The 18,864-nt window shown below is 36.0% G+C and overlaps 1 protein-coding gene across 1 annotated transcript in view; it reads left to right on the top strand.

The window, feature by feature from the left end:
* Positions 1-18,604, top strand: part of LOC140157025 (uncharacterized) — a 132,908-nt gene extending 114,304 nt beyond the window's left edge. Inside the window, exons 3-4 of the mRNA XM_072180085.1 lie at positions 6,060-6,138; positions 16,505-18,604. Coding sequence (XP_072036186.1) covers positions 6,060-6,138; positions 16,505-17,977 — 1,552 coding nt within the window. The 3' untranslated portion in view covers positions 17,978-18,604. The remainder of the gene's footprint in view (positions 1-6,059; positions 6,139-16,504) is intronic.
* Positions 18,605-18,864: the final 260 nt, after the last annotated feature.

The following is an 18,864-nucleotide window of genomic DNA, read 5'->3' as shown; positions in this document are numbered from 1 at the left end:
AGCGAAAATAATTGCACTCTTAATCCTGTCCATCCATACTCCATTCCATCCAATATTGCCAGATGTCAACATTTTTTTTCCATTGGAGTGATAAGTTATCTCAAGTAGTTTTGCATTGTCCAAGTATATCCGTCCTGTTTTTTGTTAACGGTTAGTTTTACAAACATTGGTGGATATACATTGCATTGTTCTTGTTTTTACAACATAGACCTAATCGGCCGTTATTAGGTATTAAGTATACCTTGTATGTAAAGACTAGAGACAAATTAGAGTAATTAGCGAGTGTTTGACTAACAATGCACTAATGGCATCGTTCAGTGCAAACTATTTTAAAACATTGAAGTAACAATTTGAAGCTAAAGCAATTCTTTTAAGCGTTACTCAAATATTCATGGACTACGTTGAGTTTGTCATAATGGATTTCGTTATTTGGGGATGCATTGTGTTAGTCGAACAAATAATCTGCTTCCAATTACTACTTGCGGCTCATCGTAATAGACTAACGTTGACTGACGGGATACACATGTTTTTAAAGCAAGTCAATTCTTTGGGTTTCACACAGAGGGTTATTTAGCTTACTTTGGAATGGCAGATGGGATGCAAGACTGCGATTGTGATCACTTACCACGAGACTCTAACCACTATTCGCCGTAGAAGTGACGTAATTAATCGGATTAACTACCATAGCAATAGATGAATATAATTTTGAATATATCGCCCTGCACTACAACGTTCACGTGGTACCTATGCATTGATTCATATATCACTCGCACCTGTAGGATTAGTATCTTTGAAAAGAGCGGTATTGTATTCAATATATGTTTGCTGACATACACAGGGGATTAGTGCAATCTGCTTGTAGTGCAGAGCGATCTACTCAAAAATTGTATTGATCTATGGTAGTTAATCTGATTATTACGTCACTTCTACGGCGAATACTGATGGTTTTAATTTTGATACCACTTCTGCAACAAATTGAAATTTTCGCTAAATTTTGTGGTAATAAACTAGTGATAACATTTGGGATATAGACAATCTTTTTTTGAATTTGTGACTCTAATGAAGAATGAAATCTTAAACCAACCCTTTTCAGTCGCATATCCTCGTGTCCACTTAGAAACTCCCGGAGCCCAAGTGTTTATTTTGAATTTTAGTAAGTTTATAACAATTCGGATTTTAATTTATAATACCGAAATGCAAACAAATCGTTGATTCTCCATCTTTTTAAGTATCTTCGTGTATTGCTGTGATACCACTTAAACAATCCGTAGGATGTTTCGAGAGTAAATATAATGTAAGCAGTGATTTAATCTTTAAGATAAATCCATAATACGTGTATACACGCCTTTCAGGGAATATATAGCGAAACTCAAATTATGAAAGTAAATGCAATTATAATTAGTACGATGACGACGAAGATTTATATGGTGAGTATGTTGGCCAATTTGAAAAGAAAAAGAATGACACGGCTATGAAATAAAAACAACGGCAACTCCCAACAACTAAACAGTTTCGACCAAACTAATCAGCCATGGTGTCAATAAAATTAAAATGGATTACGTCACCACTCATCTTATAGGGAGCATGTTTTAAACAACATCATATTTATATGAAATGAAGCAAGCTGATATGTCTTTATTATTATCATTTAATGTTTTGAGGGCTTGCTATGAAATTGTTTATTAAATAAACTCAAAGACGTCCTGAATTTGAATTCTTATCACGCACCAGCTCTAAAGTGATAATGCCATAGGAGCACGTTTTTTCCCGTGGTAAAATAGTTCAGAAACTTTTCTATAATTTAGGTCATAAACCTTATCCTTATAGGTTATTTGAAATATAAGTGCAGATACTCAAAGCGCATGGCTATACAAATACAAAAATGACACCAGCAATGTTCTTGTTAACATTCCATTGGTTGCCAATACATGATACAGCATAGGTGCGTGCTTTAACCATTGTAACAGGTTAATGTGTCGGTACGCACTATTCGCTGTAGACGTGGCATAAGGCTACCATAGCAATAGATGAATACAATTTCTTACTATATCGCCCTGCACTACAACGTTCACGCGGTACCTATGCATCGAACCGTATCATGCTGATCACGATTAGTTTCTTTAAAAAGAGCGGTATTGTATTCAATCTATGATTGCAGACCAACACAGGTGATGAGTGCAACCTGCTTGTAGCGTAGAGCGAAATAGTTAAAAACTAATCTATTGCTAATCCGATTATGACATCACTTCTACAGCGAATAGATCATACTACAGTTTGATCAGCTCTTAATCGGCGGGCCTTTTAACATCGCGGATTAATATCAATATTTTCTTTCGAGAATTGTCTTGTGACAACTCGTCAGAAGTATGACAAATTATTAAGTAAAGTCCTATACTTTGCCTATTTTATTTAACACACACAATATAGACCAGACAGGTCAACTATATCACTTTTAATGTGGATCTATATTTCAGCGTAGTGGTAAAGGCCTGACATTCCCCGCCGATTACGAGCTGATCAAAGGAATATCACAACTGGCAGCGACACTAAAAAATTAGCATGTGTCTTATTGTTATTAAAGTGACGTATTTTACCAATAATATATGCAAATAAGCATTTATGAACATGGGATTTGAAAAGGTTTAGAATCATAGGAGACTTATCCTGGTGCATTCTCTACATAAAACAACATTGCTTTTTATGTTAGAATCCCGAAGATAGATATTTATCACCAATTAAAACAACCTGTTTTACGCAAAGAAAAGATGTCGTGTTAATGTTCGTAACTATAGTTTACTCTCCTTGACCACTTAAAGATTACCCCACGAGAGCACAAGCTTCTGTTCTATTGCTACATGCGAAGAATATACTTTTGAGAATATAAAGCACGTGAATGCTAACGGTGACAGGCTAGATAAGTTCAAGAACATATCGTATCCTTGTCGGCCGTCAACATGTTTTCATTTCAAATTCCGCAGACGATAACGAGACTTGGCAACACTTTATCATTATTGAGAATTGAAAGGAAAAAATCTTCCTTGATAATTCCGTTTCTTGTATCTGTCACTACTTTGCAATAAATTGATAGATATTATTGCCAAGGGCATGCCAAGTAGACGCATACAAACTTCACAATTGCTACTTTATCATTTCCACATGAGGATAGTTCATATTGTGATATATCTTTATGAATACCCCAGAGCACCCATTTGATTAAATAACACCTTTATTCTGTATTGTTGCAATTTGGATATTGTTTCATTAGTGTCATTTTTATTGAAACGGAGAATAAAATTAATTATTTTCTCAAGTTTTGACGACTGTCATAGCTTTAAATTAAATCTACGAGGGTACACAGATTCATAACTATGGAGACATAGTTTCAGCTAATATAGATATATGTTTAGGGTTATTTGTAGGATAAATGTATTACTGGGGCAATGCGGCTCTCCCGGGGCCATACATTGAGTCGCTTTGTTTTCAGTTTGGGTTTTCATCTTTGAAAAATACCTGCGACATTAGAACAAAGGATACCAACATGGAAAGCTTAGTTTTTGTTGTAGCAGTTGTAATTGGAATACTGCTAAGGGCGTTGGTGATGACAATAGAGCATGCGCAGTGTAATAAATAATAATGCGCATAATAATAGGGCATGCGCAGATTCGGAAACACAAGAATAGAGACGCGGAGCTTTCTATCGCGTTTGAATGAAGCGATATGGCATAAGAGTATAATTTTGTATTGTACCGTGAATTTGCCGTTTGAGGGAATTACTGTAGACTACCCCGTAGTCCACTTGCCCATTGTGCATACTCTGGATATTGTATTTAAGCTTAAAACTCTGATTTAATTAATGTGTGCACAATTGATAGATCAGTAACCCTACTCCCTCTGTTTGTTAGCTTCCCAAGTGGACTACTGACATTGCCTTGCGGTTAAGATTTTTAACACGGGACTCTATGGAGAGTTAGGCCAATTTCTGGCCAAACAAATTGGCCATGATGTAATGCATCTTTAAATGGATCTGCCTTGTGATTGGTCGCCCATACCTCGCTATGGTTTAAATCGTCTGGGCCCGCGCCATTACCATTAACTACACCGTTAACAACTGTCTGTGGTATTTGCGGCGCTTTTGTGTTGACGCGAAAGTTAATCTCTCATCAAACATCTAGCGCGTACTTGTGGTTAATGGACTGATAAACAAGTATGCTTGACAGTGTGTTTTTAGAGAGCAAAGTTCAGGGGGTAAAGTTCTGCTTACAATTCAAAGTTCATAGTCGAAATTTCGGGGTTCACTATCAATAAACTGGTAGATTCCAAAATCAGAATTGTTCAGTATTAAAGTGAGCCGTTATAATTATGCAAGATAATGTTGCATTCAATTACTTTTATTGTCACTAATCGTCTGATATTTTTAACTCTTTATGACCATTTTACTATTGAATACTTTAATTTTAATAAACATCAGTATAATTTTGAGTTCAACGAAATGGGTCCATCATGACTAATAATAACATATTTTTAATAAAATTCGACTATGGCATAGTCTAGAATTACTGGGACATCTTCTTAGATTAACTTATGTTTCTTTGAAAAAACTGAAAAGAGTATAATTATGTGACCTGCTAATACGAAATTAGCGTTAAGTCGCAAGTTGGTATATAGTTTCGAGACATCCTGTCTGACTGAGTTGATATTCTTTGTTTGCAGTGCACCTATAAAAGCCAATTATATGTCCTTTGTAAATGACCCATTGTGCCCCTCGCTTGAACTGGCTTGAACAGGTGCGTGTGAAACAAACAACACCAGCGCAGTAAACAGGGCATCTAGAAACTACCAACTTGTGGTTTTACACTCATTTCGTGGTAGCAGGTCAAATATTGTAATATTAACCTTCATAAGAATAATTTTGTCAGAGTCTGTTGATATTCTCATTGCCTGTTTGCGGCTTTGGGCGGGTCGTTTCTAAGAATACATTATGCTTAGATTTCTGTGAAACTGCACGCACTCTTTTGTGTTGCATACATAAGCTTGAAAATAATAGCTGGGGTTACAGTGATTATTATAGCCTAATTTGCTGAATACACAACACGAGTGATGTGTATTTGGGGTGTGGCCTATGCATGCGTTTGAATGGAAATTGTATTCTTTTGCAGGTAACATAACACTGGTATAATTACTCATAATATCTACAAATGAGTGTTGTGCAAATGTCACCATTAACTGGAAAGAAAACGCTATAATTTCCTCAGACATCAGGATCAATAACACTAGTTGTTGAATGCAATACACTCGTGCATTGAACGTATCAAAAGCACATCGCGTGCATTACTTTTTCTTAATTCTGGTAACTTCACCAATTAGCTTAAATTTGAACTAAAACAGGCAGAACGTACAGTACAGTACTTTTTCTGAATCATTATTCTGAGCGAAATAGCGTGGGAGCAGCGTGGCACACTGGTTAAGGTCATTGTCTTTGGTTCGAGTGGTCTTGGATTCAAATCTACGCAGGAACAAAGAAAATGTCTATTTCCTAAAAATAAAATTAAAGTAGAATAATAAAACATTTTATCAGATTACGTTATTCAAGTAAATATTTTTATATTTTTTCCCATAATGCACCATCTAGGGGGTACTTCTGCCCGGGATATTCTCATGTCCACTTTCGAGGGTCGAACGTCATACCTGTGTTCACGATGAGAGTATGCAATCAACGGATTGCTGCAGGATGGGATACTGGTGAAACGGTGTATGATTTTAAACATATAATTATGTGTAAGATATCCAAGTAAAAATGTCAGTGGTGTACTTTGGCTTACAACAAATACGGTATTGACGTCAATGCTTTTTCGCCGTTTTGCCGCAAGAATGCTAATAAACCGACTTTGTACGCGTACGTGTACGCTCTGCGTGATTAACTTTACGCGAGCGATTCGATGTCGTTACCAGTGAAATACGCACCTACATCAATACCGAATTTAAAATGAACCAAAGTTTTCACAACATAATTCACATTGCTAATCCAAGGTTATTTGTATTTGTATTGTTTTTATTTGCAGTAATCGAATCATAAAAATGAGGAAGAAAGGCAACAAAAAGAGCTGTTTAGCATACTTAAGAAGTCTATGTCCAACAAGGGTAGGTGTTGTGAAGTATTAATTTATATCTTTGACATTTACGATTGTATCCATTATTAGACACTTACCGGCGCGCGCTGAAAAGTGAGCCCATTTTTGTTTACGATCCCACCAACTTGATTGATTTTTGACCAATGACGATAGAGTGCCATTTACTACTTTGCAAAGTGACGGGTTACAAAACAGTCGCTGTTTATCAACAAATAGTGCATGTTCAAATTTAGTTTAAATTGGGCTATTAAAGTTGAAATCCATGCACCTTATAGAAGACATAATCTTAATCTTCCAAACAGTGTGTGCGAATTTCAAATCGGGTACAATACAACCTGGTTGGGTGATTCCATTTGGAATCTACAACCTCTCTGTGGGAGATTAAGGTCAAATTATGTACCATAGGAGTGTATGGATGTCAACTGGAATACCGTAGCTGATTCATATACCTGTCGTTAGTGGTAAGCGATTTAGATTCGAAAAATAGGTTTATTACTTTCTTCAGTTCCGCTGACAATTTGGGATTTCGGATGTTCCATTACGTCTACAGTTTGGTTTATTTTTGTTTGTTTGTTTGTTTGTTTGTTTGTTTATTTATCTTTGAAGTAGTTTTTGACCTAATAAAAAGTTTCCATCTTGAAGTACAAACGGTTTTTCATTGTAGACAAATAAGTCACTTTGCGTAAGAAAATAAGAAAACGTCAACTCTTTATAGTCCACAAGTGCAGAAGGACTATATGGTTTAGGGCGCTTTAATAAATAACTTTTTGTTAACTTATATTATGAAATAATTTAATGAACTAATAATTAAATAACTTGAACAAACTTGTAATACAATTATCTTTAAAACCAATTACATTACATAAACATTTATGTACCAATCCCGCAATGTACTTTACAAATAAATTGAAGACTTCTTCTTAAAGAATTTTCTATTTGATGTTGGCACACCATTTCCATAAAAAGAATTTAGATTAATGAATGTTTCTACGCCACATTTCGATAGATTCATCTCGTTGATTGGGTTTGCGAACACATATGCCTGGAATCGTTCTTGTGTTTGCATTCATCAAACAGCCTGGGAGGAAAATACAAATTGTTTATAATTTATTTCCTTGCAGCAACCTTTACTTACGTTATATATTTATGTATAAACCGAATCAAGATAAGACAAGCACTCCTAAAACAGAACCTTTAGAATTTGTTCCAGAAAACCAATTTATCACTTTACTTTCTAATTATCCACATTTAATGATATATCAAGGTTTCGGGGCAAGAAGGCTCTGTTTTCAATAGCTGCCCTCTGGTACCTGTGTTTTTTCACGTGATCAACATGTCAAATATAACACCGGGCAGCTGTTCTAAATTTGCCCTTCTTGCCGTGAACCCTTGATATTATTTTCTTTTTCAAACCAAATTACAAATGATGGCCTCTGGTACGTAACATCCTTAAAGTTTACGGTTGAAAACAGCGGATAAAAAAATCTCTCAAATTAGCTGCACCAATTCTATTACCAGATCTGTCTTTCCATCGCGGTTGCATAAACTGGGCCGTTGCAGTTAAAATCCATACACCCCTATGGAAGACATGACCTTAATCTACCAAACATAGGGTGTAGATTTTATATAGAGTCACCCAATCAGGTAACCCCACTTACGATTATCACCCCCTGTGTGGATAATTAAGGTCATTCGTATGGGGTGTGAGGATTTCAACTGTAATGGCACATTTGGCTTCGTTATCTGATAGAGTAAGGTTTATTTAATACCATTATGTATCTTTAAATTCTGTTTTTTGTATACGAGTTGATATAGCTCTACTCAACTGGTTTCTACTCTCATACAGTATTTTTACGTTCTGTTCCAATAGCGTGTATATAGCTATTTGGACTAAGCAAAAAAGAAGCTCTTTCTTTATTACTCTTTTCTTCACATGTGCCCGTTTGTGTTTCCCTTTTCGTTATGTTATAAATCGTACAAAGTTCACAGAATCATATGTCAACAAGCATAGAGCGCTTGAAAAACACAATTTAAGAGGAATATTATCAATAAGATGAAAAGAAGAAATAAAATTTCCAAAAGTTACTCCCGTTTGCTGCATGTTTGCTTCATGTCATTAAGGTATCTGTATTTGTTTCATCTTAATGTAAATAATGTGTTTTGAAACAACATATTATTCACTCATTTGCAGCACTAAAGTGCACATATTATTATCCTTCCCAATACGTTAATAAGACGATTTTGCGCTTAGAATAAAGTATACATTATTTTGTGCTTAATCAACCAATATGGCTACGTTTTTCTAAATGCATCGTATATCATATTCTTCACAGACAAACAAACTCATTAACTAAATGTTACAGCTTATTTTTTCCATCTAATTAGTTATCTCATGCTATCACAAAAACAAAGTAATTTCCATAATATAACAATACAATATGTTTAAATGGCGCTGCCACATTGTCGCATTAACCTTTTCCACATAAGTGTCGACTGCAGACGATAAATAAATTCCAAAACTTCTTTAAAAAAATCAGAAATTTACATTTTCATGACCATATTTGGAATCAGCATGAAAAATGCATTAAAACGAGTACAAACAAGTCCAGTATTGGTTCAGTGGTTCTTGAGATATTTCGTGATATTTTTTGAGAAAATAATATCAAAACTTGAACTTTTTATGTAGAAGACTATATGGTTAGCATGTGAAGCATTAATATGGCATCCCTCATTTACAAACCAATTTGGTCTTAAATAATATTGCTATTTAAATCCAGCAGCATTGCACTTTCCTCACACAAACATAAACATAAGCCAACTAATTTCACCAACTAATTCGGCGGAATGAAAAATGTTCAGCCTTGATATTTATGAAATGATATTTGTCACCTAAAGAGACTCATATTCGATGACACTATGTTATTACATGTCACAATCCTCAAGACACGGTTCTGCAATCCCCAATCTGCACATGCACTTTACGGATTATAATGATCGCAATAGGTACCAAAACTCATCCCTGTATTTTCTAGATCGTTTTTAGGACGTCACTGTTGAATGCAGACTATTAAACTTTGTACTGGAAGTGAGACTGTATTGATCAACGTGTGGATGGTGTCTCCCTAGCGACTACAAACCAAATGCTAGTTACGTATGTAGTTGAAATGACGGAGTACCCATCAACCTCTGTGCTATTCTAGTTGAAAACCATGCGCCCTATGGAAGACATAACCTTAATCTTCCACATAGCGGGTGAGAATTTCAAATGGGGTTACCTAAATGGGGTTATTCGTTTGAAATCTACACCCTAATTAAGGTCGTGTCTTCCATATGTGGTGTATGGATTCCAGCCTGAATAGCGGATAAACCCTGAGAGGTGTAGGTGACTCAAACCGATTAGACGACGTAAGAGGATGAAATATAGGGTGATCTATAAGATGCAATAGCGGATAAGTGATCACTTTGGTTCACATTTGAAAATAACTATGTGTTGTAATCAACGTATAGTGCACGGTTTAACTTGGGCATCACAATTTGCGGAAATTAATCGGGTGATGCAATAGCAGATAACTACCCGCGTTATTTCATTTCTGAAAATATTATGATTTACTTTAAACAAAACATAGAGTACAACATTGAAGATACATGTACAACAACCTTTGCGGATGACATATAGGGTGATCTACAGATTGTTTTGTGTATACTTGGCGAAAAAGTTAGTGATCGCGTTGGTTCATTTATAATTTCTCTGCAATGAAGACGTTGAGAAGCAGTTTATACAGAATGAGCCTGTGAGACGTGGGTTTAGCCGGGGGTAGGCAAAAACAAAATCAACAGAGATAACCAAAATATTTTTTCTGTTTGATTTCAAGATTTAGTTTTATAGTGATAGTCAATTTACCAAATTCACCTGGTCTAATTTCTATACATTGAGCCATAAGCAATTCTATATTGATCACATCGCTCTAAGTATAGAGAAGAGTGGACCGACTACACACACTACACATTTATTTATAAGTATTGGAACATCCTCAAAATAGAGGGTTTTTTTAAAAACGAGTTACTACTAAGTCGGATCCTATATATTCTACATTACATAATTATGTCATGAATCCTGTCAAGAGTTACTACTAGTTTCCTAGGCACAAGACTAAAATCGTATAGAGGGTGATGCTTTTGGTATACAGGGAATACCAGGAATGCTTAAGTAGCCAAAGAGTTTATTTAGCCATGGTAAAGTGACCAGGAATTGGTGACAGTAGAAAGTTGCACAGACGTGGTGATCAAAAGAAACCAACATGGAAAGAAGACAGAAGTATTGAAAGATTGCGAGACTTAAAAAAGCTGAAAATCTTCGACTGCAATGATGAATACGTGAACACGTGAAGACACAAATGACTTTCATTCACCTCCTGATCATGAGCATGGTCATAGTGTCTTTGACGTAATTAAAGTCGTTAAATTTGTGTTGTGATAGTCACGTGACCTTAGTATTGCAGTTGAAGCTGTTCAGCCTTTTATCAGTTTCGCAATCTTTGGAACACTTCTGCCTGCTTTCCATGTCGATTTCTCCTGACTGCTTCTGCTGTTCACCTTTCTACATTCACCAATATCTGGACAATATTCTATGGAAGAAATGTAACACTTTCTCTGTGTTATATTTCTTTAACTTCCGCCATTTTAAGATCTTGTAACCAACGTATTTCACCATCAAATTGAACACCATTTCTCCTTGTGACTAGGCTAGTATTAACCGTTTTCATGGGAAGAATCTTGACATATATTACGTATTGTAGAATTGATAGAAACCGATTGAGTGCTAACTCATTCTTAACAGAAACCTTTTTGTTGGAAAATGTTGGTTGATTTTGATGTTACTATTGCGTAAATATTTCTCTCCGTCTGTCTTTCCGTAATTATACATGTAAATAATTGTAGCAGTAAAAACTGTATATATGAAAGTAAAATATCAACATTAATTTTTAAACCGAGGGTTGAGAACCAGAAAGCCTCAACTCATGACAATATACAACAGAAAACAAAAGACCTTGTGGACGAAATATTGATTTTAGAAGACCAAAGCAAGGAAGCAACTTTAAGTTCATTTTGTGAAAGCTGGTAATAGCGAGTTACGACTCTTTACTGTTCTCGTTCAACTAATAATTCAAATATCTATCACAATTTGGTTCAGTAATTTTACACACAGTTTCTAGGTAATACGTTATGTTCACCAATACATTCAAATAAGTAACGGCATTAAAGATACAGAGAAAAGAGTAGACAAAGTAAGACAGAGAAGTATGGGCCCTCGTAACCATTCCCGTTACAAACCTGAAAAAGGCTCATATATCACTTACCATAGAACAACATGGAGGACGGTTACTTGAATCTACGATTATCGGTTAACGGTTGCTGGTTTTGTTTTTGTAAGACTAGCTTTACTCTGTATCGTTTCTGTTCGACTTAAAAGCACATGTGTGACAGAATGAGTAACTTGTCGCGTGATTTCTATTTTTAATATTTTATAATTCTAATTCGATCCATTCATCCAGCTACGAAATTGCAATAGAGATAAGACATACTGTTTTGGAAATATAAATATATTAATTTTGCTGACAACCATGAAATACAAGAGATGTTCTACATTTCTCTCGACCATATCTCAAAACCAGTTTCAGCGATAAATGACTTATCTCACGTAATCGTGGTACATTTGAGATTGAGGACATCGCTGGTGCTTTCAGATACTGTCAGTAACGAGTGTTATAGAAACCTACATAGCTACGTACAACATGTTCCAAAAGAAAATGTCACATCCAGGGACAGTTTTGCAGAACGAAGAAACTAACAAAGTTGTTTCTCAACTATTAAATAGTGTTTTGTAGCTCCTGGCACTTTGTCATTTTGTCATAGTTGTTTCCGTTCTCTCCTTTGCTTGGGTCGCTGATATGATATTTGAATAAAATTACCTTAAATGCAATTAGTGCTACTTTCACTGGTAATCTATATGTGACCTGCTACCACGAAATGAGCGTAAAGTCGCAAGTTGGTAGTTTCGAGATGCCCTGGCTACTGCGTTGGTGTTGTTTGTTTCACAGGCACCTGTTCAAGCCATTAGTATGTCTGTTTATGTCGTTTGTGAATGGGGGCACAATAGGCCATTTACGAAGAGCATATAAGTGGCTTGTATAGGCAAAAATAGAACATCAACTCAGTCAGCAAGGATGCCTCAAAACCACCAACTTGCGACTTAATCGGTTGATGTTAGATTACAACTAAATTCTTACAAGGAAATTCCAACGTATGTCACAGTGATAATCTAAATTTAGTTTTAACAAGAGCCGACTGACTACGCATATGACACAAAGTATTTTTTCGGGACAAGCTATAGAGGCTGTGTATCGACGCATATCTAGTTTAAGCTGTTAAACAACATATGCTGGAAGATCCAGTTTAGTTTTACATTTAGATCAGATGCTTTTTAGAATCGATACTGGGAATAACCTGCGGAAATGTTTCTGCTACATCTGTGTATGTGTTTTTAAAAAGAGGTTACAATTACAACTCTGGCTGTTACTGGTATTATATCTTGCGTCCAATATGGAACACTTAGAATTCACAGTATTTTGCTATTTTGGATTCTTCATTTCTATTTTGCTCAAAATTTGTATGCTGCTGCTTATTTGGTTGTTGGGTATTATTTTATTTTAAAATCGCTCTCGTTACTCTTTGTTCCCACGCTTACATGTTATCAATCTAATTGTCTGTTAGTCTGGGGTTTTTGTTCGTTGTAAAAAGTTTCCATTCTTTATATTTTTTTTATTTTGCTCTCTAAATCTCTTCCTCGCACTCTTATACTACCTCAAGCAGCTCTTTTTCGCTTCATCATTTTTTTCCACATTTCTATTTTCTGTCCTTTTACACATTTGTACTCTACCCAAACGCTCATGTATATTTATGAAACACACTTAAAAGTAAAATATTTATAATCACCTGTTAGGAAACAACGTTCTCCGTAAAACACAGGTCACAAAAAAGATTTTCATCGAGGCGGTGCCTCATATGACCCTTATAGCCAGAGGTACAAGTCACTTCTCTTCAGTAAAGTAGCACTAAAACAACTCCTCGGAGAACACTTCCGTAGATACTTCAATACAAGCACACTTAATAGTGACCTGAATTGAATTTATCGTGACGAATGCATGACGCGGTTATTGTTTAAACACTGCTGAGCTAACGAAGTGAGGGCTGAGACATTCTTTAAATTCTTTACATTCCGACAGGTGTATTTACTTTTGAATTGGAATGTATATTCTATATTGATTTATGTCTATTGTTAGCATTCCAGGGATAAAATGTGACATTCGTAACCTGTCAGCAGCTGCTGCTTAACTTTTAAGTGACATATTTTCTTAGTCTATTGTCACAGTCTGGGAAGATATTTTGTTATCATAAAATCATATTTGACATCCATTTCCCGCAACGCACCAAGGCATACTGCCACAGTAAGTCTTCTTGATATTTAGTTACATATGAGGTGTCACGAACAGCTTAGGTACTAGTCAAAGTTTCTCTCCGTCTTATTACATTATATTTAAGTTTATCATACTGTCCTCAACCGTTAAATTTAACCATGACACTGTTCTTCTGATTACGTAGTTCATGTGGAAAATGACAGAAGATCCCATGGACAAAAGGATAACAGACCGCGTACAAGCAGTTAAAGTCTCAGCATCACCCGATATAGTGAGGGCCGAATGTTCCATGAAATGCGGCAGACAAACCTGGTACGCACTTACCGCGTATTTTTACGATCTATCGCGTAATTGCAAAGGCACGCGACGCTCTATCGCGTATACGCGAAGTCACGCAACGCTGGCGTGATTGTTAGATACCGCACAATCAAACAATCGGCCCTCATGAATATGCGAGAATTCACAGCATACAATGCATGGGAACATTGAGTGTTGATACATGGTCTGTAGTAGTCTGCGGAAGGGCCAAGTTAACAACGAAAAGATTAATTATGCAAATGAGTACAAACATGCCCAGTACTTGTGTATTAGTTCACTTATTTCTAAGTTAACCCTGTAATGTTTAATACAATTTCTAAAGATATTCATTAGTGCCTATTTGAAGCATAGTCTAGAGCGTAAGGCGTTATTATATTGAAATGACAAGTGCCTCCTTAAGGCTTAATATAAACAAAAGTAGCAATGTAAAAAATTGGCTATGTTGACATTTTGTTCGATGCAATGTACCGGGGCCAATGTTTACAAAGTGTCCATTCGGACTCATCAAAACTAGGGTAGTCTATTGTTTACTCATATACGATAACCACTGAGAACGCTATTTATGTCGATAAATCCCTCTAAGGTCCCACAGGATGAAACATCTTTTGAAAAGCTACAAATGTAGTGTGCTGTGTTCTTTTGTGTCTTTTCTAGGGTAATGGCGCGAGTGTATAAGATAAAAATATTACTATAAGATCTAGTGTAGCGCGGTATCAGATCATCAATATTTTGCCTTAAGTTGCATTTAGTTCATGACCTTTATATTTGCCAAGATATGATGCATGATAAACACATGGGCTGTAGAGGGTATTAACGGGGGCAAGAACAGTTTGCAATGCAATTGAATAGTTTTTATTGATTGAAAAAGTGGCTGCATTTCTAAGGATGAAAATAACACTTATGATGGCCATTTTTGTTTCTTTTTACTTGTCGCGTGATTTGCATAGATTTTTGGAAAAAGGGTTTATATCAAAATTGGTAAATGTAGAAGGCGTCATCATAATAAATTTTGGAGTGCCTTTGGAGTGGTTTATGGTTATTGTGTAATGGCTATCAAAGTACGTCGAATGTTTAAATATTAAGACAACATAGTGAATTACACTAAAAAATCAGATACTTTTATTTGCAGAACTTCAATATTCTGATTAAAATATTTTAAGACATTTTCATTTCTTTTCTTGCAAGCCATAACCTATTCCGGATAAAACACTGGCGCCTTGCCTGGACTGCATCTAGTTCATTCCCCCTAGAAAGATTGCTCAATGTGATCAACTTTTGCTGAATATACCGATAAAGGGATATTAATTCAATAATATGATCAACTTTGGATAAATAAAATTTCGAGTATATGATCAAGCCACGATACGAGTCATGGTAAGCTTAAACAGTCGCGGACATTAAAGACTTGCACTTGCAGGCACCGAAGATGATCCGCGCGCTCTATCAAGTTTATCGCAATTGCTAGTTTGGTTTGTAAATATGTTAATAAAAGTTGGATAAAAAGTACACTCACGGGGCAGCTAGACCAATTATAACCATTGTATGAATAAACAGAATAGCTAAGTGAAGAATATTAGACTTGAAATCTAAAGCGAAAAAACGGTCGGGTAACTATCATAAAAGTACAGTTGCCTGTTCTATTATCAATCTGGCTACTTTGCTGATTCCCTATATAACTAATTGTTTAAGTGCGCATTTTAATATTTCGTCATCAGTTATTTACCAACCCCATTGATTTACTAAAATCAGGGTCATGATATAATGTTGCATATATGGTTAATGAAATGCGTATATTATGTTTTCACCAGCAAATATAACACATGGATAACGAGCACTCTATACTAAAACTTCTTTCTATCTATCATATCGACATCGCGTTTTACTACAGCGTCACATGTCGATTGTGGGGTGGTCAATTTGTTTTGCCAATTTGTTTGTTTCTCCATCTGCATCGACTGGATAAGCGTAGTAACAGGTTGAATTCTCGATGGGCAATCACATCCCAAGCTTAAATAAAACTGAAACCTTATTAGAATATGTTATATACATTAATCTTAACTATGGGATCTGAATGAAATGATAGCAAATGCTGTATATTTTTTCATATACTAGTCCAAGTTAAACACACTTACGTGGCGACGTTTCGATAGCTACCATCTATCTTTCTCAATGCTATGTTGATGTGATGATCGCTGAACAAGAGGAGCAACACTGAACCGAGACGAGGGTCAGTACAACCTAAGTTACATCTATGACGACCTGTTGATGGAGAAATCGGCAAGCAGCGATCAACAACAGCTGTTCAGCAATCATCACATCAACATTAGCATTGAGAAAGATAGCTGGTAGCTATCGAAACATCTGCACGTAAGTGTGTTTAACTTGGACTAGTATATACAAAAATATACAGTTTTATGGAACAGTCCTGATGAATTTATTCAAGAAGATAGCAAATGCATTTGAATGTTTGCCTAACATAATTCATATTATACAAATATCGCCAATCATAATTTGTATCAAAGATCTTCGTACAAATAATATTTGCAATACTAAATACATATCTTGTTTTATTTATCTTTTCAGAACAAAGAACCAAGACCAAAACCAATGAAAGTCACTGTCCGGATGACGAGACAACCCAGTAAGAAAAATAGCGTTAAAAGTATAAGTAGCATCAGAACAATTGCCTCTTCAGCATCAGGATATTCCGAAAAATCTACAACTTCTATTCTAAGACATTCGAAAAGTCTGGCCAACATTCATAATCATACTGATCAGCCTAGCACTTCAACTGGTGGATTAACAAATTCTGTTAAACGTAGTAGAACCATGGATGCATTATTAGACATAGGTGCATATTCTTCTGATTTTCATGGACCTGAAAACCTGTTAGAATCTAGCTCGGAAGCAACTTTGCTCTGTAAAGAAACAAAAAATAAAAGAACTCGATTTTTTGATGAAGTTTACGATAATCCACTCATGAAAATAAGTATGGACGATAGTACTGGGGAAACATCGGCTTCCTTTGGATCTCAAACTGAGCTACAGTTATTTATGGATCGACCTGATAGTAAAGATAATCTATCAGATTGCCAACGATCGCCTCCAAGAAGTGATAATAACTCCCCTATTTGTATTATAAGTCATGCAAGAACAGACTTCGATACACCTCAAGATTCTCCGCTGAATAGTGATAAGAGTTTTGAGAACTCTGAAACGGAGAGCCACAGTGATGCATTAAAAAAGTTTCAACTTGGTAAATGTATGCAATGGAGAGCTTTGCAACAACGGTGCAGTTCAAAAGACTCTGGCTATGTTACGACACCAACGTCGCCTTGCCAAGACGGTGACTTACTACCAATGCAAGGTTTCCAATTAGTAGATGAAACATACACTGATAAGGAGGTTGCTGGTATTGACATACCTAAGAGAAGGGATTCTTTAGTATCCTCGGCTAACAGTAGCCCAAGCTCAGTGTATCCTTTATCTTCCATCGAGGAGAGTCCACCTCCCAAATCTCGCTGTGAGAGATGTGATTCATTATACCTTGCATCTGACGATAGTTTTTATTCTCAAGATAGCAGACCGCAAATTACTCGATCTCAAAGAACAACATGGACTCAGAATATATCTGGGTTGCTTCGCGATACTCTAGCAAATTACCTTTACGCTACTGATAGACAGTATGAAGAAGGTTATAATTCTGCATCTGATCATTATCAATCAGACTATTCATATCCGTATCCAGAGTATACTCAAGAAATACCAGAGTATAATGAAAATCAGGATAACACACCGCCGTCTCCTTCACTACTTACAAAATTCTTTAAGAAAAAAACAACTACTATTTCCACACAAACTAGTGGTCCACCATTGACTTCCAGAAGATCATCTGTGAATTGGCATCGTGAGGATGGAACGTATATGATTAAACCGAGGGAAGATGCAGGAATGGAATTTATGGGACCGATTTATTTGGCCAAAAGTGTGGAAGATCTTGGCCCATATTTATCAGGTAGTGTGATGGATAACGACTTGGGGAATTCTAGTGTTTAAAGAAGAGTTTTTTATGAGTATAAAGTACCTATTATCGCCTATGCCATCGTAAACAATGGGCAAATCAAAATATTGATTATAGCTAATTTTTTATTAACACATTTACATCAAATACAATAGGAATAACTATGTTTTTCGTTCCCTTGACGCAGTGACAAAGTGCGTTTTCCAACAGGTAACATTAAATCGTATTGACTTATGTTTATATGGGATCAAAAAGGCGGAACATTGTTGCAGGTGTGTAAAACCATTGACGTCACTGCTTCAAGGAAAAAAAACCCCAGATTGCAACCAACTTTGAAAGTAACGTCTTTCAGTTAATAAAGGTCGTTATCGTTTTTTGAAGTGAGCAACACATAATTTCTACACTCACTTGTATTTTCCAACCGCTATCGTATGCCTTAGCGCAAACACAGGGACATGAAGCGTCTGTGTAACGCTCTGTGTAATAATTATGTAAAGCACGAGTGGTAAAACAGTCGACTTTCGCAAATATTCACAAACAGCAGCGTAGCCAGCCTCTTAGTGGGGGAGCCAAATTTACGTCCGTATTTGTAAATTGTTTGACCCATTTTTAATGACACTAATCTTTACTCTTTGTCGCCTCTCCCAATGTATCCCTCCAAGATATCCGTGGAGGGCACTTTGCCCCCCCCCCCACTGGCTACGCTACTGAACCACGAAGATTTGCCAAATGCTCATTAGGTCTGTGTATAGGTTGACCAAATACATCAGCAGCAGTTGCTAAGTACTAGTAGCAAAGGTTCCTTGATGTATACCGTAGTTAAGAATTGAAACAGATATAAACGCACTGGGCTGTACATCCTTTGGTCAAATTTCAATCAATGTTCTGTTTTCGAATGTGTTACAAATTCCTGGAATTTAAA

The sequence above is a fragment of the Amphiura filiformis genome, chromosome 7 (assembly GCF_039555335.1).
Source record: "Amphiura filiformis chromosome 7, Afil_fr2py, whole genome shotgun sequence".
Classification (NCBI taxonomy): Eukaryota; Metazoa; Echinodermata; class Ophiuroidea; order Amphilepidida; family Amphiuridae; genus Amphiura; species Amphiura filiformis.
Note: the sequence above shows the minus strand (reverse complement) of the source record. Positions and strands in the feature narration are given on the sequence as shown.